This window comes from Monodelphis domestica, chromosome 4, assembly GCF_027887165.1.
Source record: "Monodelphis domestica isolate mMonDom1 chromosome 4, mMonDom1.pri, whole genome shotgun sequence".
Lineage (NCBI taxonomy): Eukaryota > Metazoa > Chordata > Mammalia > Didelphimorphia > Didelphidae > Monodelphis > Monodelphis domestica.
In genome coordinates, this window is record NC_077230.1 from 89471215 (window position 1) to 89494095 (window position 22881).

Below are 22881 nucleotides of genomic sequence, written 5' to 3' on the forward strand. Positions count from 1 at the left end.
CCCCATTCTTATTTCATCCTCTATTCAAAGTGATTCCCCCTAAAGCTCAAATCTTATCTTCCAGCTCTTCTTCAATGAATTTCAATGTCTTCCAATTGCCTCCAGGATCAAATATAAATTGCTCTATTTGGCATTCAAAGCCCTTAGTAAAGTAGCTCATTCCCACTAACCACTCCAGTCTTCTAATACCATACTTTCTAACATATACTCTTCAATCAAGTGACACATGGCCTCCAGGCCATTCCAGGAACAAGACATTCAATCTCTTGGCTTTTAGCATTTTGTTTGACTGTCCCACGTGTCAGAAAAGAATTCCCTCCTCTACTGATTACCTACTGCCCAGGCTTCCTTTATTTATTTTTTAAACCCTTACTGTCCATCTTAGAATCAATGTGCACTGATTCTAAGGTAGAAGAGTAGTAAGGGCTAGGCAAAGGGGGTTAAGTGACTTGCCCAGGGTCACACAGCTAGAAAGTATCTGAGACAAATCTGAACCCAGGACCTATCTAGGCTGGCTTTCAATCTACTAAGCCACTTAGCTTCCTCTAAATCTCAATTAAAATTCTACCTTCTACAGGAAGTCTTCCCCAACACCTTTTAATTTTAGTGCCTTATATATAGACCATTGCTCAACCAAACTGGCTTATGTTAGGCATGAAAAAAGCATAACTCAAGTCTTCTAGAAATGTGTTACTTCTTTTCTGTCTTCCCTTCTGTTTTTCCTTCACCTATCCCTTCTCTGGTTTCTTCCTCTTCTTTTCCCCTTTTCTTTACTTCCCTCTCCTGTTCTCCCTTTTTTGCTTCTTTCCTTAAAGTTAGCTTTCTTTTCTTTCCTTTTTTGCTGTGTTAGTAATTACATTTTATTATGTTCTTTGAAGGCCCCATCCTTCTGTCCCCAATAGCACCACCTCCTGATCATGGAACATATTCACATGCTTCATATGTCACAATTTAGAATTCAGACGTGTAGCATAGAAGGAAAGAGGGCAGGGAACAACGATTCAGACTTTTTACTACTGTTTTCTTTTCCAAAAAGGCAAGTCATTGACCTTATGCTTAATAACAATATGGTCTTTTAGAACAGAAATTCTCTGAATATGTAGTGATGCCACTTGAGGAAAAATATAGTTTTTTGCTCTAGGAATCTTTCCTGAATTACTAATTCTCTGGCAACTTAATTATGTAAGTAAAAGAACTGATGTTAGCTTTAATTAAATTTAATTAAACTTTCAACAAAAAGGTCTCTCATATCTGAGAAGTTCTGTTATTCTGTTATGGTTGTTACCTTTTAAAACAAATGTTCCCAAGTATGGCATGGAGAACAGGCACAGGGGCACAGATCAGTGGGTGACCAAACAGGTCACTTCATCACTGTTTGTTTTGTTACTTCTTGAAGAAGTAGATGTAGGGGTTTAGGGAAAGAAAGTTCAATTGGAGGTTGAGTTAAGGGGCCTCAGATATTTACTAGCTATGTGTCCCTGGGCATGTGACAAATTCTCTGGATTTCAATTTAACATCTGTAAAAGACAAGGGGTTGGTGAAGATGACCAATAAGGTCCCTTCCAGGTCTAAACAAAGGGCACAGAGAAAAGTGTGCCAGATTTAGATAGCAGGACCTGTGTTTGAACTCTAGCCTTGCCACATATTATTTGTGTAAAATTATTTTTCTTCTGTTTTCTCATCTCTAAAATGAAAGAAACTGGACTTGATAGCATCTCTGAGGACCCTTCCAGCTCTATATATCTGATCCTATGGGCCCCAGGAATGGACAATGTTAACAGCTGAGACCTGGGCTACCTGTTCCCTGAGGAACTTTTCTACTCTAAAATATCTACATGCCAGATATTCTGGGGTTAATAATTACTTTGTGACTGGTGATCCCCATTCCTGCTGTGGTTCTTTAATTTTGAAGCTGCTGGCTACCAGTGAGGTAGAAACAAACCAGGAGCCAACAGGTCAGAGAATGTTAAATAAAAGAGTCTTCTCTTAACTATATTAATTTCACCATCTTTAAACTTTGGTATCTTATTTTGCTTACATACTTCAGCATGTAAAGTTTTCCAACTTTAGGCCATGTAACCAGGTCAGGCATTGATTGGTAGCAAGAAAGACAGAGTGACTTCTATGACACCTCCAGCCCACCCTGGACCTCTTCTACTATAGAATAAGCTGCTGCCACCAAAGCCCTGTTGTTTCTGCAACAAAACCCCTTAACTCACACCATGGCTATTCCACCTTGTACAAAAGGCTTAGGGATTTGGGGTAAAGGGCCAATTAATACAACTTCAATTACAATATGGATTTTTGTGGGTTGTCCTGGGAACTTAAAACTTCATTTATATCCTTGGCTACAAGAAAATGCACTCTAAATCTCAGATCACCAATTTATATTTTAAATTATATTTAAATTATAAATATAAGTAATATATTTATATATTATATATTAATAAGTAATAAAAATATAAATATAAATAATAAAATAAAAAATAATACAGTAAGTTAAATTATAAACAAATTTCCACAATACAATCTAGTTGTTAAATTGGAAAAGACTCTACTGACAGATTATTCTGAAGTTACTGGCCACAAGATAGTCATTCCATATAACAGCACTTGCACTAAATTGATATGGTGGCTAAACAGTTGTCTTTCATTATGTAAAAAGTTAGAATGAAAGCTATGCTGCTCACTATTATTTTTATATTCATATTGTCTAAAATCTAATGCAATAAAAATTGCTATGCAATGAAATCATAAGACTAGCTATATAATACAGCTTGTTTTAAAAATGTACATATTTGAAAACAGGCTTCTTTTTGGATTTGACATAATCAAGTTGTATTTTCATGCTCTTAAGTAAGAAGTTAAAAAAAAAATCTAATTTGGAAAGCAATGTTAAGAACAAAAAAACCAGAGAACTTGGGAGTCTCAGGACCTGAGTTTAAATGCTTGTTCTGCCAATTCCCATTAGTGTGATCTTGGCTATGGAAGTTAGCCTTTCTAGGTCTTGGTTTCTCATTTCCTAAAATGAAAGTGTGGGATAAAATGACCTTGAAGGTTCCTTCCAGTTCTAAATCTGTGATTCTGTAATCCAATAGACAATATATATTCTTGGAATTCACAATTTTATTGGGGAGGTCTTTTCACCAATGAGACTGCAATACCTTTATGCTTTAGCAAACAATATTTCTGAGTTACCCTGATCAAAATGTTCATCAGCTTGGGTCAAGCCTTTTGATGAGGAACATCTCTGAACTTAGCTATTCCTTGAAGATGAGAGGGAAAAATCACAAATACACAAATACTAAGTGTCTTTGGGCTCATAATTTGCTTATCAAACTAAGTATGACCAACCTGAATTTATGTTCCTTTGACATTAATTTTTATTACTTTATTCAGAATGAGAGAATTTGTTCATATAGAATATTAAGAAAAAATTATTTTAAAGTTTCCAAATATAAGCTCTAGTTCAAACTTCTAATGAAGTTCTATTTTTAAGGAGGATCTCCGGAAGTTGGCTTTCTGAATTGGAATTTGTAATTAACACTATCCACTTGTAATCAATGATTATTCTAGAATCTCAAGTATTTAGCCAAGTTGCATTTATGTGGTCTTGCCCTCTTGTATCTATAGCTATATCTCTAGCACAGAGTAAAACTGCTATTTATAGAGACCCCAAGGGCTAACCCTTTAAGAAAGACAATGCACTATTTTAGACAGATAGCATAAAAAAAAAAAAAAACTCAAAAGTTTTGATACTTAAGTCATTAATCCTCAATTTTAGTTTTACTTTTTAAAAAAACTGTTCTATCTAAATGTACCTCCCAAGGCTACATATCCAAGGCTTTCTTATAATGAAGTTTTGACTGTATTCTGGAAACACTAAAAAATCACTACAGAAAAAAAAGTCATCTTTCCTATTACATGATTAAGTCTAAATATGAAACAATTATTTTGCTAACAAAATAGGATCTAGAGTTTGTTTTACTTCCAAAAATTATCATTTTCCACAAACTACAAAAAAGAAGGGAAACAACTCTTAAATACAGGTTCTTTATTCAAATGCTCCATTTTTAATTAATCGTGTCAGCTTTAAAGATGGAGAGGCCACTAGCAGTGCTCATCAAATCATCCAATGCTAAAAATAGAAGGAATCCCTCTCAAAGAGAATATTTTAAAGATGGGGATTTTTGTGAGGTAAAATCTAGTCACTAAAACCTAATGAGGTAAAGTCACATGTTTAAAATTCCCAATTTTTGGAATTTGGTGGCAAAACTAGGCCTGGTTAGGCCTTATTCTTCTGGAAGTTTCTTCAATAAAGTAATTAAGTTAACATGCATATATTAAGCACCTTCTAAGTGCCAAAGGCAGGGCTAAGCCCTGGGACTACCAAGGAAGATAAAGGACAGTCCTTGTGCTCAAGGACCTCACAGTCTAACAGGGAAGACAACATACAAACAATTTTGTATAAACAAACTATATATGCAAAGTACATCGGAGACACTCTCAGAAGAGAGGCACTAAGATGGAGGAGGGTTGGCAAAGGCTTTGTGCAATAAGTAGGATATTGGATGAGACAGGAAGGAAGCCAAGAGGGAATTCCAGTCATGGGCAACAGCCAGTGAACTTGCCAGAGTTGGAAGCTTTACGATTTACGTGACACTTTCTTTGAATAGTCTCATTAGTTGCAAATCTTTGGCTTTTTAGGGTATTTTCACTTTTATTTTTTAATTTTTGGAAGTAGCCAAAAGAAATATGGAAATCAAGCTAGTGGAAAAGGTAAATCATTAAAATGAGAAATAAATTTTTTCAAGATAAAAAAAGTTAGGTGTGACCAAAAAGGATTTATTCTATTTGGAATGCTTTCCCCATTTCATTTTGTTGAAATTCTACTCTTCTTCAAGGCCTAATTCAAATATGAGCCTTTTGTGATGCCCACAAAAGGAATTTCTTCTTTCTCTGAACATCCATATCATTTTATTTTTTAATAATACTAATCACTGTATGTTGGAATTATCTATATATATTTTATCTCCTACTACTTAATGCCCTACTAGGTATTAAGTTCTTTGAGGCAGGGATTATGTTATTGTACTCATCTTTGTAGCTTCCCGTCTCTTCCCCACTACAGTGTTACATTCAATAAATGTTTGGTGAGTCAAAGAAACCCACTAACCTGTGTAACTGAGTATTTTCATGCCTTAGGGTCTGCAAAGTTAAAGCTATTTCACTTTCCATGTGAGTGTTTTCGGTTATGTCTGGGAACAGGGATATGCACTCTCCCACTTCTTTAATCAATCTTTGAATTTCAGAATCCCCTATAAAAGAAGTAAAGCAGAAAAAGCAGTATTATACCTACCCTACTAAGATATTTTGAAATTGAGTACTTGTCCCTAAAACAGGACATTTCATAAATATACACAAAACTGAGATACATAAATGGAACTCATTATTTCAGGGCTAATTATCCAGGACTACTATTCCCCCTCCCCTTTGGGGCCTATATGTGTCCTCTCATCATAACTTTTAGAAGGTGTTAAGCAGAGTTGAAGGAAGGAAATGACACAAATCAGTACATTTTGATCTTTGTGATCACCTTAGATAAAAACTATGATAGGTGTTTCACTGGAAGGGGCCTATTTCTTTTCAAATGTTTTTATTTTGCATTCTTTTATTTTCAAAAGTTTTTCAATAAAACTACTTGGAAAAAAGTCTGGTAGGAAATTTATACTAAACCTTTTCCCATTTACACCTTTGAGAAATGACTATACTGAATAAGGGTCAGAGTATATTTACCTTTACTCTATATTACTGATTCACAAAGCATCCTTCAAATAGTCCACAGTCTAGTCTCTTATGCAATTCATAATTATGTCATAATGACAACTTTTGTTTCTGGTATGAATTAATAATTTACTCTAGATGATCTCAAAGGCCCCTTTTAGCTTTAAAATTCTATGATTCTATGATTTAATAAAAACCAGCCATCACCTCATTGGTATGTCATCAAAAGCAGCACCATTTCCCCCACTAATTCTGTTGCCCTTTTTATCCAACTCATTCATTATCACCCATGGTATCTGTGAACTGAAAAAATATGAGAGCCAGTACACTACCTATCCAATGTCTGTTAAGAAGTAGGAAATATATTTTAAGCATCAAAACAATTCTGAAAAGCTATGGGGATTTTACAATAGTCACTCTAAACAGACACAATTAGATAACTGTGCTATATTAGCAGTATACCTACTGGTTGCTTCAGTTTAAGAGAAATATGAATTGATAGATTCAACAGTATAATAATTTTGTCACACTGCAGCATGCAGAGATTAGACATTATTCTGTGTTTACTACAATTAAGTAAAAAGGGCTATTTGAGAAAATGCATAAAAGAACTAAACATATAATTACAGCAACTGAACAAAGTCTCATTGAAATAACAAATATCTCTAAGCCCAACTTCATTAGATATGAATGAAAAGTATTTAAAAAGATGTTTTAGGTGAGGAAGTTCTTTTGGCAATGGAATTCCATAAACATTTACTGAAAGGATGGAATGGAATTCTGGGGCTTAAAAATAGCTCAGAGAACAAACTAGTTTTCTATGGGAGATAGCCACAGAAATTCTTCCCTTTATCAATTTATGGAATCATAGAATTTAAGAACTATAAAAGAATCATTAGGGACTTAATAAGCATTTGCTGATGAATCATATAATTCTAAATGCTATGTGGTCCTAAAACATTTGAAATAGAAATAGTATTAAGATTTAATTTCTTTAAAAACAAAATTTTCTGTGATACTGTACAGTATATCTTGTCATGATGGCTAAAGACACATTTCTACCAATATCTTATTCACAGAATTAATTATTTTTAACTTTAAATAATTACTAATGCTAACAACATGAAACTGACATTTAGCCTTGTATATTCTGTACCTGTTGCCTTAGAATTATACTAGGTTATCAGTTCCAAGGCAGAAGAATGGTAAGGGCTAGAAAATTGGAGTTAAATAACTTGCCTAGGGTCACACATCTAGGAAACATCTGAGGCCACATTTGAACCCAGGTCCTCTAGACTCTAGCCCTGGTGCTCTAACCATTACACCACCTCACAGTCCCTTGACCAATAAAGTTCTAAAAGAAAGGAAGTACCTACCTTGTTCTGCTACCAGTGCCTTGAGTTCTCCCAACAAGTACTTAAGCATTCTCAGTTTTGGTGATGCTTCTTCTAGACTCATACTTTTTGCTTTCTGCATGTTCTTGACAGAGCTTAGGTCTTGCATGGCTGCTACTTCAACCATTTTGAAATCCTCATCATCACTTAAAGATTCCCAAATATGTTCTGCAAAGTCTTCTTCAGTGGTTACACCTGTAGGTTGCTCTCTAGGGTCAAGGTTTTGGTGTTCCTCATGTGCTTTTATTTGATGAGGATGTAACTGATCCAGATATGCCTGGATACACTTTAGCAAATTTATTTCCTTACCCAGTTGCTCAGAGATTCCTTGTGCTGCTAGAATTCCATTATCATGGATTAATGGCTGCACTACTGGAAGAGCTGGGTTATTTTCCCTAGCTGCTGGCAGATAAGATACATGAGAAGGATTAGTGGTGATGGTTTGCACTGGAACATTAGTAGTGGTTACAGAAACTGCTCCACTTTGTGGGGGAACCTGAACCTCCTAAATGGAAAAAAAAGAAAAGGATGTATAAATGAAGCTTTCGAAAATTAAAAGCAAATTATAATCGCTTGCAGGAAGTCATTGAAATGAATCCAAATCAGAATTATTAGAAACTACCTCTCTGTGATGTGCTTAAATAGTTCATGCTTTACATAAATCTGCATTATACACATTAGACATTCAAACATAAAGCATTCTGAAAGAAATCTACATTCTTAAAAAAATCAAATGTTAACTTTCCTGTGTGGTACTGTATTCTTTCTCTCCACTCCTGCCCCTCTCCTTGGCAGGCCACAACCTCCTATCTCCCCACCAAAAAAAAAAAAATCCTAAAAACAAAAAACCCTAAAAAACTCAGCTCCAAATGAATGCACACAGACACCCAGATTGCCACCAAAGGATTGGAGGCTTAATTTGAGACCTCTAATGCTGAGGCATTTTCACCCTACCCATCCATTCCTGTGTCTGTCTTCTGTCTGCATTAGGGTAATGTGTGTCTGCCCTTAACTCTGTCACTTGTCCTCACATATCTGTGTCCATGTCTGGTCCCCATGTGTTCTTCCTCTTGGTTTGAGTCAGACCCTGAGATGGCTGGCTACAGACCTCACTTGTCCCTTTTCTGGATCTTGCTTCTTACCTCGAGCCCCAACAAGTCTCTGAACTGTGAGCCACCCCCCCCACACACACATGGGTGTGAGACCCTGTTGTTCCTGCTTTCCTCACTTTTCCACATCCATGCACAATTTTATTTATGTAAAAACTGCTTTATGTAAAGGTCTGCAGAAAGGTCTCTTTATATAAAATGAGTACTGTCTGTATAAGCAGATGTGCAAAAGCTGGATTTTTCCATGGTACAAGAACTCCTAATTTGAATTTGACTCTTTACACACTGTATATTATAAAACTGATCGAAGTAGAAAATCTATAAACACCTTTCATAGTCTGAAAGTATCAAGGGCTTATTATTAAGACACAAGCTCATGAAATCCCCTGTAGGACAAATGCTATCTATAAACAGACAATTGATGTTTATGGTAAAATGAACTGTACTTACAGATTGAACTTCAGAAGGTGGAGTTGGATCAGGAGAAGAGAGAATTGGTGTGGAGGATATGCCATGAATAAAGCCTGGAGGACCTTGACATTTTAAAAGACAAAAAGAAAGGGAAAAAAAATCTTACACTGTTTTTAGAATTAAGAAGACAGTTTAATTATAGTTCTTACACTTTTAAAAATGTGTCACTCATACTAACCAGAATCAGAAATGCTGTGAGAACTTTGGGCATTGATCAGAGACATCTGCGTCTGCACATGCTCATAGAAGGTTTTGTACATCGCGGAAAAGTCTAAGTTGGAAGGTACCTGGGCTGGCTGAATCTCTTTTGTGCGGGAAGGATTTTTTTCATTTTCAATAGAAACTCTATTAGGTGGGTGTTTCTTAGGACCTGAAGACACTGATGGGAAAGGAAACAAATATATAATTCTTCTAAACAAAGATTATGCCAGTTTTGATACCATTTGATTCTAAGGCTAGATGAGAACTCTAATAATTATTTGTTCCAAAGTTGGAGAGGATGTGGAAAAATAGGTATAATTTTGGCTGAACAAGTTGTTGTACAGGATTGTGATGAAGTAAGATTGTACTCTAAGAAATTGTGAAGAGGATAGTTTCAGAAAAACCTGGCAAGTCCTATATGAACTGATGCAAAGGGAAATGAGCAGAACCAGGAAAACAATGTACTCTGTAATAGCAATATTTTAATGATGATCAACTGTTAAAGATTTAGCAACTCTGATCAAGATAGCAATCCATGACAATTTAAAAGGACTTCTGAAAAAAATGCTACCCACCCCTAGAGTTCAGATTGAAGTATATCATTTATTGTTCACTTTAAACATGGCTAAAACAGAAATGTTTTACATGGTATCACTTGCAAAATGCATATATCTCTTGCTTTCTCCAAATGCTTGGGGACAAACTAGATGGAAGGAGAGAATTTGAAACTCAAAATTTAAAAACATTAATGGTAAAAAAAATTAAGTATTCATAGAATACTAAAAAAAAAAAATCCATTCTGATTTATATACTCTTTAATATCTCCAAAAAAAGAGATTCTACAATTTCCTAGTGATATATCTTGATATGTTATCACACTTCAAATTAGTTTTTTAAATCCTTTATGGTTCCCATTTTTCCAGAATGGGAATATATAGAGTATCCCAAAAATGTTAGTGCAATTTTAAGACAGACACACACCCACACATGCGTGTGCTTATTGTGTGTCAAGCACTAAATTGCCCTCATGGAAATTATGTCCATATAAGGGGAAAAAATATAAAACTAGAAAGGGGAGGGAATAAGCTATGTGTTTGGCCCAACTGTTTGGAAATATTCTGGAAAGGGTGTGCTTCTAGGCAAACTCAGGTGAAACCTCCCCCTTATCAGAATCCATAATCATTAAGAATATCTGAAGATATTTAACCCCACTAGTTATCTTGAGCTAATCCTGGCATGTTAGTTTAGAGTTTAATTTCATTTTCATATCTTTCTATATTCAGTCTGGCATATATCAGAATGTGAATACAAAATGTTGGGAAGATAATATACTGGGGTAGACAGGAAGTGACACTAGCTATGAATGGTGACATTGGAGGACAACATATATACAGATAAGCAAATATGAAACATACAAGTAATTTGGGGAGAGCACTAAATACTGAAAAGCCTTAAGTGTATATCTGAGCTTAACCAACAAAGTAAAAAAAATATGTATTCTGTTAATGTTTCATAAAACATTTTAATGTTCTAAAACCCTGGACCACACATTTTCTGTTGAGAAAAGCTTCAAAATAATGTGTGAACATTTAATATTTGTTTTTCTTCCAAATTCATTAGAAGGACCCTATGTAGTAAGAGTTCAGCTTTGAAGGGTATTAGAGACTCCAAGAAATAGAAATGAAGAGAGAGAATTTTAGGATAGTTAGTACAAAGGCCTGGAGATAGGAGGCAAACTGGTGTAATGGGACCTGAAAATAAGCCATTTTGTCTGAGACACAGTATATGAAGGAGAGCAAGGTGAAATGATGGATAGAGATTGTAAAGGGCTCTAAATATCAAAAGGGAGTTCATATTTTATCCTATAGGATATCACCTAAATTTCTTGAACATGAGAATATACCTAGAGATAAAAACATGGATTCTTGAAAATCTGGCCATAAGGCACAGACACACATATGTGTATATATATTGTAAATATATATATATACATACATATGTATATGTGTATCTGTTGAGTCAGAAAGCACAAAAAAAGCAGGTATAACAAAGGAAAAATCACAGAAATCAGAGGGGCCTCATAGGTGGAAATGGTGTCTTGGCCTCTTTATAACTAGTCTACACAGTTAGCCTAGTTTCCTCCAACTATGAGCTCAGTCTTAAATCTAGTTCCAAGTCTTAGATAGGAAAGAGACAAGGAATCGCCTTCCACAAGAGGTCATCAGTCAGTCAATAAGAATTTATTAAGGGTCTGCCATGTGCCAGGCACTGTGGTAAGAGCTGAGGGGTACAAAAAGAAGCAAAAATAGGGTTCCCTGATCTCAAGGAGCAGTTAGTTAAGCATCAGTCTTGCTGATGGTATTTCCTGTCTTATTCAAACATCTCTAACCTTATTCTTTGCTTGAATCCCTGGTTCTGGGAGGTCCTGATCTTTTCTTTAATTCATTTCCTACACTTTACCACTTATACATCTATCCCTAAAATACCTGTTCCCTAGTTGACTTTTTTGCTTTGAATTCTGTCTAACCCCACCTAACTATCACACCACCTTCCACCCCAATCCCTTATTTAGGGCAATTCCCATTTGGGCTTGCACTGTCCTGTCATTAGATTATGCTAGGTTGATATAGGTACATTCTTTCACTTAGTAAATTCAACAAATATTAAGAGTTCTCTAACTGATCATGCATTTAGCCTGATAATTTTTTTTTAATCTGCCTGAACCCAATGCCACTCAGCGGCAGGCCCTCTTTCCCCAGAAAGTCTATTTAGATACAATTCATCATTTCCTCTGTTTCATGTACTCTCTCATCTAGCCATGTTTAATGAAAGTACATTTTCTGGTGGATGTGTCTCATTAAAAGAAGGGAATTTAGGTAGAAATGAATATGTTTATATAGTTAAAGCAATTTAAGAATACTTTAAATCAATTGTACAAAAAATCAAGCCATTCTCCAATTGACAAATGGGTAAGGGACATGAACAGGCAGTTCGCAGCCAAAGAAATCAAAACTATCAATAAGCACATGAAAAAGTGCTCTACATCTCTTATAATCAGAGAGATGCAAATCAAAACAACTCTGAGGTATCACCTCACACCTAGAGGATTGGCTAACATGACAGCTATGCAAAGTAATGAATGCTGGAGGGGATGTGGCAAAGTGGGGACATTAATTCATTGCTGGTGGAGTTGTGAATTGATCCAACCATTCTGGAGGGCAATTTGGAACTATGCCCAAAGGGCGATAAAAGACTGTCTGCCCTTTGATTCAGCCATAGCACTGCTGGGCTTGCACCCCAAAGAGATAATGGACAAAAAGACATGTACAAGAATATTCAGAGCTGCGCTCTTTGTGGTGGCCAAAAATTGGAAAATGAGGGGATGCCCATCAATTGGGGAATGGCTGAACAAATTGTGGTATATGTTGGTGATGGAATACTATTGTGTTAAAAGGAATAATAAAGTGGAGGAATTCCATGGAGACTGGAACAACCTCCAGGAAGTGATGCAGAGTGAAAGGAGCAGAACCAGGAAAACATTGTACACAGAGACTGATACATTGTGGTACAATCGAAGGTAATGGACTTCTCCATTAGTATCAATGCAATTTCCCTGAACAATCTGCAGGGATCTAAAAAAAATACTACCCACAAGCAGAGGATAAACTGTGGGAGTAAAAACACCGATGAAAAGCAACAGCTTGACTACAGGGTTGGAGGAGATAAGACTGAGGAGAGACTAAATGAACACTATAATGCAAATTCCAACAACAGGGAAATGGGTTCGAGTCAAGAACACATGTGATAACCAGTGGAATCATGCATCGGCTATGGGAGAGGGAAAGAGGGGGGGAGGGGAGGAAAAGAAAACGATCTTTGTTTCCAGTGAATAATGTATGAAAACGACCAAATAAAATAATGTTTAAATAAAAAAATAAATAAATAAAATAAATAAAAAAAGAATACTTTAATATTTATAAAAATAGTGTCTAGAGCAAAAAGAAAAACTGAAATCTAGATATCCTCAAATCTCATTTTTGTCTTGTCCCCAACTAAAAACATTTAACCAAAGCTGTTTTTATAGGAGTTGTACTGGACATATTTTATTTGGGGTATGTGTGTGTGAAGAAACATTCTGGTTAATAAGCATAGAAATAGTGAACAGTTGAGAAGCAAGACAGAGAAAGAAAAGAATCACTACTCCTTCTCCCCAACTTTGAGAATACTAGTTATAGAATGCATTACAATACATTATCAAACAAAAAAGGGATTTATTGGCACCCAAAATGAGCTTTGGATTTTAAAAGGTTTAATATTAAGTTACAACTCTGCTTCTTACCCCACAATCTGGTTGAATAAGAACGAAGACAAAGCCTTTTGTTTATCTATAAACCAGCCTCTTAAGATAGTGAGGTAGAGGAATGATAGTGGGGTACAGAAAAAGGGATATGCACACTCTGCACCCATTCTAAGTCTCCAGGCTCCCAGATGACTGGAAGACCCACCTCTTGCCCAGAATGAGGTTGGAACTCTTCACGAAGAAGGGCTTTGGAAAGGGAAAACATGAAGAGCATAAAATAGAGTACCAAGAGGAAGTGCGGGCTTTATCCTGGGAATCCAGAGCACTTTATGCCCAACTTTCAGAGGATAATTGTTAAGGAAATGGCTGGCCACACAAGACTAGATGCCTTTTCTTTCTTTGGCCTGCTTTTTAGTATTTTAATAAATAATCTTAAACTCAGGAAAAAGAAAGGTGCTTACAGATTTCTTTACGGACACATGGAGGAACGGCATTTTTGAGGTGTCCTTTCTTTTTTAGTTTATTTCCTTTGTTTTCCAAAGGTCTGGATCCAAGCTTCCCAGAAGATCCTTTTCCTGGATTCCCACAGATTGCCTCTGAAGATTAATTTAAACCAAAGGTTACTAAAATACACAAAACAACTTATGCAACAAAAAATGACCATTAAGCATTATAAAAATAAAATCTGAACCTCCATTTTGCAAAATTTCCTGGAGTAAAGATGAGCAGCGTTCAAGCCCCTGGGGTACTGTTCCAACCTGTAAATAGACTATCTTTTAGAATAAGGCTCATATAGGTTTCTAGTTAAAGAAAATAAACACATAAGATGATTATGAGTACAATGGAGAAGACAGTACCAGGGTATTTATTATATGCTAAGAACTCTGGGATTAAAAAAAAAGGCAAAAACAAACAGTTCCTGTCCTCAAGAAACATACATTCCAATGGAGGAAGAGAATATGTAAATAACTAGGTATACACAAAAGACACACACACATGCAGTAGATGGAAGGCAATCTCAAAGGGCAAGGCACTATCAGTTATAAAGGAAGGACCAAGAAGGGCTTTAAATGCCAGAGGATTTTACATTTGATCCTCAAGAGTAATGGGGAAAAACGAATGCTCACTGAATAAGGCTTGAGAGAGAGAGAGAGAGAGAGAGAGAGAGAGAGAGAGAGAGAGAAATTGTGTGTGTGTGTGTGTGTGTGTGTGTGTGTGTGAGACACAGACCTATACTTTAGAAAAATTACCTTGGCAGCTGAGTGGAATATGGACTGGAGTGGGGAAAGGCTTGCCCAGGGAGACCAATTATAAGGTTACTACAGTAGTCCAGGGGAAAGCTGACAAAGCCATGGTCTAGAATTGTGGCAATGTGAGAGGAGAGAAGGGGATGTATCCAGAAACATGACAGAGGTAGAATTGTCAATTTTTTTGGTAATGGATTGGATATGTGCAGTATGAGTGAGGATGATACTAAGTAAGGCCATGAATCTGCAAAAATGACAATCTCCTGTGTATAGGAAATTACTTTTCTGGGATCACACACTTAACTTCAGCTCCTGCCAAACATATGACCCGGAAGCCAGGATAGGGTGAGAGAAATCACTGGGTAAATTAGGTCACTTGAGTCTATGTCAGCGTGCTTGAGTTTGTGTCACCTACGTCACCAGGTATAGATCACAGGATGGTGACCCACGAACTTGATCTGGATGCGACTCTGAAACTGATCAGGGTGTAAAGAGAAGGAATAAAAAAGAGGATCCAGGAGTGCTATCTCTCTATCCATGTGTTGACCAAATGGGAATTGCTGTAGTGACCAGGATGAGACCACCCACATGGGCCTCATTTATATTAGGTTATTTTACTTTTATCCTTTTACCAAATTCCGATCTGTTACCTATCCAAGTAATTCTAATAAACTTTATAAAATTCTAAGGATCCAAGTCTTTTAAATTTAACTCTTACAGTCCTTAACAATTATAAAGTAGTTGGGAAAAAGGGAGGGTTTGTAGGGGAAAGATAATGTTTTCTGTTCTATACATGTTGAGTTTGAGATGCTCCTGGGACATCCAGTTAGATATCTAAGAGGCAATTAGTGATGCATGCTTCACTCATCTTCCTGAGTTCAAATCTGGTCTCAAACACTTCTATGTGACCCTGGGCAAATTACTTAACCCTGTTTACCTCAGTCTCCTCACCTGTAAAATGAGGTGGAGAAGGAAATGGCAAACCACTATAGTATCTTTGCCAAAAAAATCCCAAATGGGGTTATAGAGTTGAACATGACTGAAAAACAACAACTGTGTCTCAAACCAAGTTACTATACTGCCCTGGGGGCTAAGTGCAGTAAACACCATTAGGGATTTGGTTTGTAATGACTCTGAATTGTCAAGATTCAGGATAAGCTGTTTATATGATGACTAACTTTTGTAACCATTCACTTTTTGGAGCATGTTTGGTAGGTTAGAAATGAGACAAGGGAAGAAGCAATAGTTTCTCACTATGTAATTACTAATAACAAGAAACAAATCAAAAAGAAACAATCATGTTTCCTAGTTATCAACTAATATTTCAAGTTATTATTTCCATTAGGATTTATAGATGGACAAATTAAATGAACTTTCATATCTACCATAACAGAATATTTTTCTTTTTAATTCTTACCTGCTCATCAGAATCAGTCGAATGGAGTGAATAACCAGAATCTGTATCAGCCCGGGCTATTTTTCTCATATGAATCCTGGAAAAACAAGGGCATTCATTTACTGGGTTTCTTTAATAAATTTTAAAAAACATATTTTTTATCTCCAAATGTCATAAAGAACAAATGATGCTTTAAAAACTTGCTATCTTAGCCATCTTTAAAATCTTTTTGAAGGTTTTAAATCATTAAAACTTAAAAAATATTAAAGGGGCTGGGAAAAGCCAGTCTATAGATTGTTAGCTTACACTCAAAAGAAATCTAGATAAATGAAGAGGCAAAAAATGAGGAAGGAGAACATTCTAGGCATGGGAGAAGTCAGTGAAAATGTTCAGAGACTGGGGATATAGACTCTAAACAATCACTCTAGTGCAAATATTAATACTATGGAAATAGGTCTTGATCAATGACATATGTTAAACCCAGTGGAACTGCATGTTTTCTACAGGAGGTGGGGTGGGAGGGGAGGGAAAGAAAATGAATCATGTAATCATGGAAAAATGTTCTTAACCAATTAAATAAAATTGTAAAAAATAGAATGATGTAAAGTAATAGAGGATAGAGTAGGCATTCTTGTGTATATTCCTGTATTTGTGAAGTAAAAGCTTTTATTGTATCACCACTTAAAAACGCACAAAATAAAAATTTTAAACACACACACACAACACAAATAACTTTAAAAAAATGTCCAGCTGTAAAAGATGGAATATGTTGTTCAAGAAATAGTAAGGAGGCTGCCCGTTGACCCAGACACACCACTGCTGGGTCTGTACTCCAAAGAAATAATAAGGAAAAATACTTATACAAAAAATATTCATAGCTGTGCTCTTTGTGGTGGCAAAAAACTGGAAAATGAGAGGTTGCCCTCCAATTGGGGAATGGCTGAACAAACTGTGGTATATGTTGGTGATGGAATACTACTGTGCTCAAAGGAATAATGAACTGGAGAGATTCCATGTGAACTGGAATGAACTCCAGGAATTTATGCAGAGTGAAAGCAGCAGAACCAGGAGAACATTGTACACAGACTGATACACTATGGTACAATCGAATGTAATGGACTTCTCTACTAGCGGCAATGTAATGATCCAGGACAATTCTGAGGGACTTATGAGAAAGAACACTAACCACATCCAGACAAAGAACTGTGGGAGTAGAAACACAGAAGAAAAGCATTTCCTTGATCACATGGTTTGATGGGGATATGACTGGGGATGTAGACTCTAAATGATCATCACTCTAATGCAAATATTAATAATATGGAAATGGGTCTTGGTCAATGACACATGTAAAACCCAGTTAAATTGCTCATTAGCTCCTAGAGGGGGAGAGGGAAGAGGGGAGGGAAAGAATACAAATCATCTAACCATGGGAAAATATTCTAAATTAAAAAAAAAAAGAAAGAACAAGGAGGCCAATGTCATTGGATATACTGGATACTATCATGGATACATATGGATATATATGGATACACTACATACTAGCTTGGAAACTCACAAAATCTTTGCTAGGCATACTAAACAGTATTAAAAAATTTCTATTTACTACCCTTTAAAATTTTGTTATAAATCTGTACTTTGTTGGATATAAATCATTATTGCTTATTGTAATTTAAAGGTGTTTGAGACTGTCTTTCTCTGACAAATGCTGTAAGTTAACCTGAAAAGATGCAAGTAAAATTAGCATTTTAATGTCTGAGAGGACGCGGACAAACTTTTTACAGCAGGCAAAATTTAAAAAATGTTATAAAATTTACTAGAGACATTATTTTGGACCCCCAACTGAAATATAGCAAGGAAAACTCAGAGCCAGTCCAGAATACTCATTTTAATTGGAGGCTATGAGGAAAAACTAATGTAATCTGGTTCTATACTATGAAAAGGAGAAGGCCAAACAAAATAGTTTAGTAACAGTATTTCAATCTGTTAGTGGTTATGAAAAGAGTGACAATAAATAGCCAGATATGAAAAACTGCATTTACAATGTAGCAAGGTTTTCAGATCAGATATTTAAATACACTGATTATAAAACTTGTGAAACAATGAAACATTAACAAGGGCTATGGAATCTGCTGAACCAGAGGTTTTTAATGAAATGAAAGCCATCTTTTGAAGGAATTTTAGTCTGTCAGAGACTGAGTAACCTATTAAGAACCCTTCAAGTCTTTTAATTATGTAAATTCTTACCCTTTTTTTCCATTTGTGAATTTTGTTGATCCAGTTTGTCTCCCAGATGACACCTGCTAAATATTAAAATAATTGTCCAAATATTTCTTATCATAGCACATTAATAACATAACTAATTACATTTAAATGAATTAAATCCACACAGAAGTTTGTAGTTTTCACATATATGCAACAATCTTTTAAGTTATTTTAATAAAATTTTTGTTCTATATGAGAAAACTTTTTTAAACTTAATATTTTCCTTTTAGAATCAACACCATGTTTTGATTCTAAGACAGAAGAGCAATAAGGGTTAGGCAATTGTGGTTAAGTGACTTGCCCAGGGTCGCATAGCTAGGAAATGTCTGAGGTCACATTTGAATCCAGAACCTCCCAATTCCAAGCCTGGCTGAGTCACCTTGCTGCCACATGTAGTACATGAAAACTTTTAACCAAAACTCTGCATTCTGTACATGGTCCTCTACCAAACAATGCTGTTCATAATTGAGAAAAGAAGGCTCTTAAGAAGTCTTATCTTTTCCCCTCAACATTTACCTAAAATTACCTGCTCTCTCAATTTATGAAACACCAATTTGAATGTTGTAACACTTTATAAAAGCTTATTCTCCATTTTAGAACTCAGGATCACCTCTACGCTTTGATAAAGAATGATAGCAAAAATTTAGTACAGAAGTATTTTGTTGTTGTTGTTAATAAGAATGTAAAATAATACACACATAATTTCCACTGCAATAGGTCATGCACCCAAGGGGATCAGTTAATAAAAATTAAGTGTCTAGCTAGGTAGAACAGTGGATAGAGCATTGCACTGGAGTCTGGAAGATCTGAGTTCAAATCTAGTCCTAGACATTTAGTAGAGGTCTTACTCTGGAGAAAACAAATTTAAGTTTGCCTTAGTTTGCTCATCTGTATAATGAGCATAATAATAGCACTGATCTCCCAGGCTGTGGTGAGGCTCAAATGAGATAATATTTGTAAAGTATTTAGCAAAATGTTGGGCACTATATAAATACTTACTACTACTATTACCACCACTACATAACTTGGAATACAAATATAGGCAAAAAGCCTGTGCTCTCAAGAATGTCAAAGTCTGAAGGGGGAGGAGCTGTGCAAATATCTGTGATATTTGAGCTATATGCAAGATAATTGAGAAATAAATCATTAGAGGGAATGAACCTGAATGAAATGGGTTCAGGAAAGGTTTCCTATGGGATTTTAGTTCACACCTGAAGAAAGCTAGTGAAGTAAGGAGACAGAGATGAAGTATGGGACACAAAAATACAGACAGAGATGAAGAATGGGACACAAAAACCCCATCTACAATAATAGGAAACCCAGGCAGAATGGCAGAACTCCAAGCATGATCAATTTATTAGAGACTGGTGATTTCTAAGCAATTGGATCCAAGATGTTCCTTGGTCAAAGAACCCTCTGCTTCTGAGCTGGGCACTCTGATGTGATAGTGGAGATAATAAAAACATATTTTCACTCCAAGAAAACTAGAAAACCCAGAAAGGTTTAAATAAACATGTATGGTCAATCAAACCAACTCCTACAATAGATATGTTCAAAAAAAGGTATGTTTCAATTTGCACCAAGTCTACCACCTTTTTATCAGGTGAGTAGCATATTTCACTGTAAGTCAACTTGAATTGTAGATGGTCATTGCACAGCATTGATCATTATTCTCAAATCTTTGAAAGTTATTTATCGTTACAAAATTTTTATTCCTGGTTCTGCTCACTTCCCCCTGCATAGTCCATACTTCTTCACATGTTTTTCTTAAAACCACACCCTTTGTTATTTCTTATAAAACAATTGTATTCCATCCCATTCACATACTATAACCTGTTTAACTATTCCCCAATTGACTCCTTTAGTTTCTGGTTCTTTTGACACCATAAAATGATGTTATAAGCAGTTTTAATATATAGGTCCTTTTCCTCTTTGATTTTTGTGGGTTACAGACTGTTACCACTGGGTCAAATGGCACCTACAGTTTCAAAGCTTTTGAGGTATAATTCAAATGAATAAGTCATTTTGATGTAAAAAGTGGAGAGCCTCCTAGCTACTACAAATGACTGAACAGTCACTTAGAAACAAATTCTGATTTGATTTTTTTTCTTAAATAGGGTATTATTAATGGATACTGTACAAGCAACAGAGTTTAAGAATGTTTGGTTAAAAATGGAATACAGACGACTGATAAGGAAACAATATAAGCGAAAGAAAATTGTAGAGTGAAGTATTTTTACAATACTTTGTGAAAGAGGAATTCTTGAGTATGCTCTGTAAGAATTGTAGCATTCAGACAAATGAAGAGGGGGGGAATTTGAGATAGGAAGAACTGAAAATAGAATCAGGAAAATGCAGGGCTGGTTTAGGAGAGCTTTGGAACAGTAGACAAGGCAGGAGACAAAAGAGCTACTTGACTTCGGATGGGGTCTGCCTCCCACCTGAAGTGGATGTCTATTGTCTGGTGAAGAGGGACCTTCCCTCAGGGGGAAACCTCTACTTTGACAAGGTCAAAACCTGGGGTTTCTACACTCAAACTAAATAAACTGGGGGTTTCTATATTTCCATAATATAGAGGTGATGTGACTGAATGATGGTGGTGACTGAAAATGGAAAGAAATAAATTCTGGAAAATAATCAATAAAACACAAGAAGAAACTTGATAAGAGGTGGTAGAGGCAGAAACTATAAGATATAAGGCTAGATCAGGTGAATGGTAGTAGAAATGAATCCATTCATAAGAACAATTTTTAATAGGAAGATAACTTCAGTCTTAAACTGAGTTTGACAAGAAGAGGCAGCTGAAAATGTTCTGTTGTAGGCAGTTGACATTATAGGAGTTAAGTGCAAATGAGAAGTCAGAGATGCAGATTTGGGAATCATTAAAAATGATGACTGTATAAGACCTTTATAATTTGGAAATGGCAAGATGAACTCTGTAATGACATGTGTAAAGAGGAAGGAAAGATGTGAGTTCGCCAAGCTTTGCTTTGCATTAGAATGCTAGGAAGAGGAAGGAAAATCATTTCAAAAAAGACCCATGAGAAAAGTCAGAAAAAGGGAATAAAAGTTTCAAGTAGAGGGTCACTGTGTGTCCAAGCAGCAGAAAGTCTATAGAGGAATAGGACTGGGGTAGAGGGGAGCGGGGAATGACAGAGGATTTAATATTTGATTCTTGAACTGATAGGAAAACTAGTGGAGTTTGAGTGAGGGGGAGGCAACATGTCAGATCTCTGTGTTAGGGAGATCATTTTTACAGATGAGTAGAGAATGGACTCCAGTGGGGAGAGACCTGAATCTACTGATATACACACACACTGCATGTGTGTTTGTTTTTATCTATATATGTGCAAATGTGTATAAACATTATGAGCATATACACAAATATATTCTTTTCAAGGAGTTTAGTCACAAAGAGCAGAAGAATGGGATGATAGCATAAAGTGAAAGGTTTTTTGAGGTTGGGGAGATATGGGCATGTTTTTAGGCTGAAGAGAAGCATGCAGTAAAGAGACTGAAAATAAGTGAGACATGTATAATTGGTATATTTCTTGCTTTCTCAATGGGAAGAAGGGGGAACCCGGAGGAAATTGGAAAAAAAAAAAGAATGCTAAAAAAAGGATAACTTTTTTTTAAAGGAAAAGTGAGAAGAAAATAAAACTAGGTGGTGGGTTCTTCAACCTCGGCAACTCTCAAAGCCGTTACAAGATATCAGAGACCAACTGAGAAATCATGGATTCCGTAGGGGTCATCATTACCTCGGTGAAGGACAACTATTCCTCATGGTCACTTCCCCGGCTCACACCGTGGACCCAGGCTGAAAGCCGGGTTTCCTGACTACCAGACCAGGTTCAGATCTTTGCTCTCAAGTTGCTGAGAGTCTGGCCCGACCGAGCTCCATCCCTCACCTGAGCAAGCCGAGGCCCAGGTCTCACCATCTCTCGGGCCTTGAGGCGTCCATCTATCCTCCGGCCAGAAGGCATGCGGTTGATCGAGTTAACGGCCATGGGAACGGTCACCACCTCTCCCATTGACTTCCTTGGCTCTAATGACTTCCGCTTCCGGTTTGGTTCCCGCGAAAACTGTGCCTAGATTTTCAGAGATTAGCCAATCCGGTCTTCCCCCTCCACGGCTTGTGCGCAGGCATGAATTTTAGGACATGCGCAGTTAGCCCCGGCTCTACACGTTACTTCCGCCAGGAGCTCCGGTAGTTTGTAGAGGTGAGGAGAGCCTGAATTTCCAATAAGTTTCCCTGAGGCGAGGGGCAAAGTGATATGAAGGTCACTGACGATCGGCAGGCATCCATTGAGGATCTGGGTTCGAAATCAGATAACTTCTCCCGATCTCAGTTTCTTTCTCAGCAAAATAAAGGTGCTAGACTCAATGAAATATCCGGTTCCTTCTTTCCTGCCCCAGATCTAGGATTTTCGAATCGTATTAAACGTCCAAGCAGAAAGACACCTCTCACCTAGGTTCTTTTATTCTATTATCAAATGAAATGACCTAGGTAAAGGTTGGAAACCTTAAAGCGTGATATAAATGTTAGTTATTGTTTTTGTGTACTGAAGAAAGTTCTGGTCTCTATGTGGCTTTCCAGGCTCTGCAGTCCCACACCATCCACCATCTTACCTTTCTAGCCTTATCTTCTGGTGCTCACTTTGCCTTCTAGCCTTGAACCCAGGTTTTTTTCTGGCTTAGAAGCTTTTTTTTTTTTTTA

General features: G+C 36.4%; 1 protein-coding gene across 7 annotated transcripts in view; it reads right to left on the reverse strand.

Moving 5' to 3' along the window:
• CCDC14 (coiled-coil domain containing 14) overlaps positions 1-22224 on the reverse strand; it is a 53545-nt gene extending 31321 nt beyond the window's left edge. The window contains exons 1-9 of one of the 7 annotated variants that reach the window (XM_056793551.1): positions 22073-22224; positions 18147-18202; positions 15924-15999; positions 13951-14017; positions 13721-13855; positions 8937-9137; positions 8738-8820; positions 7161-7683; positions 5177-5318 (exon numbers count right to left, since the gene is read on the reverse strand). In XM_056793551.1, the coding sequence (XP_056649529.1) occupies positions 5177-5318; positions 7161-7683; positions 8738-8820; positions 8937-9137; positions 13721-13855; positions 13951-14017; positions 15924-15999; positions 18147-18202; positions 22073-22195 (1406 nt within the window). In that variant the 5' untranslated portion in view covers positions 22196-22224. Of the gene's footprint in view, positions 1-5176; positions 5319-7160; positions 7684-8737; positions 8821-8936; positions 9138-13720; positions 13856-13950; positions 14018-15923; positions 16000-18146; positions 18203-21922 lie in introns of all 7 variants that reach the window. The other 6 variants (XM_056793552.1, XM_056793555.1, XM_056793554.1 and 3 more) reach the window with 6 other exon arrangements.
• Between the last annotated feature and the right edge of the window lie 657 nt (positions 22225-22881).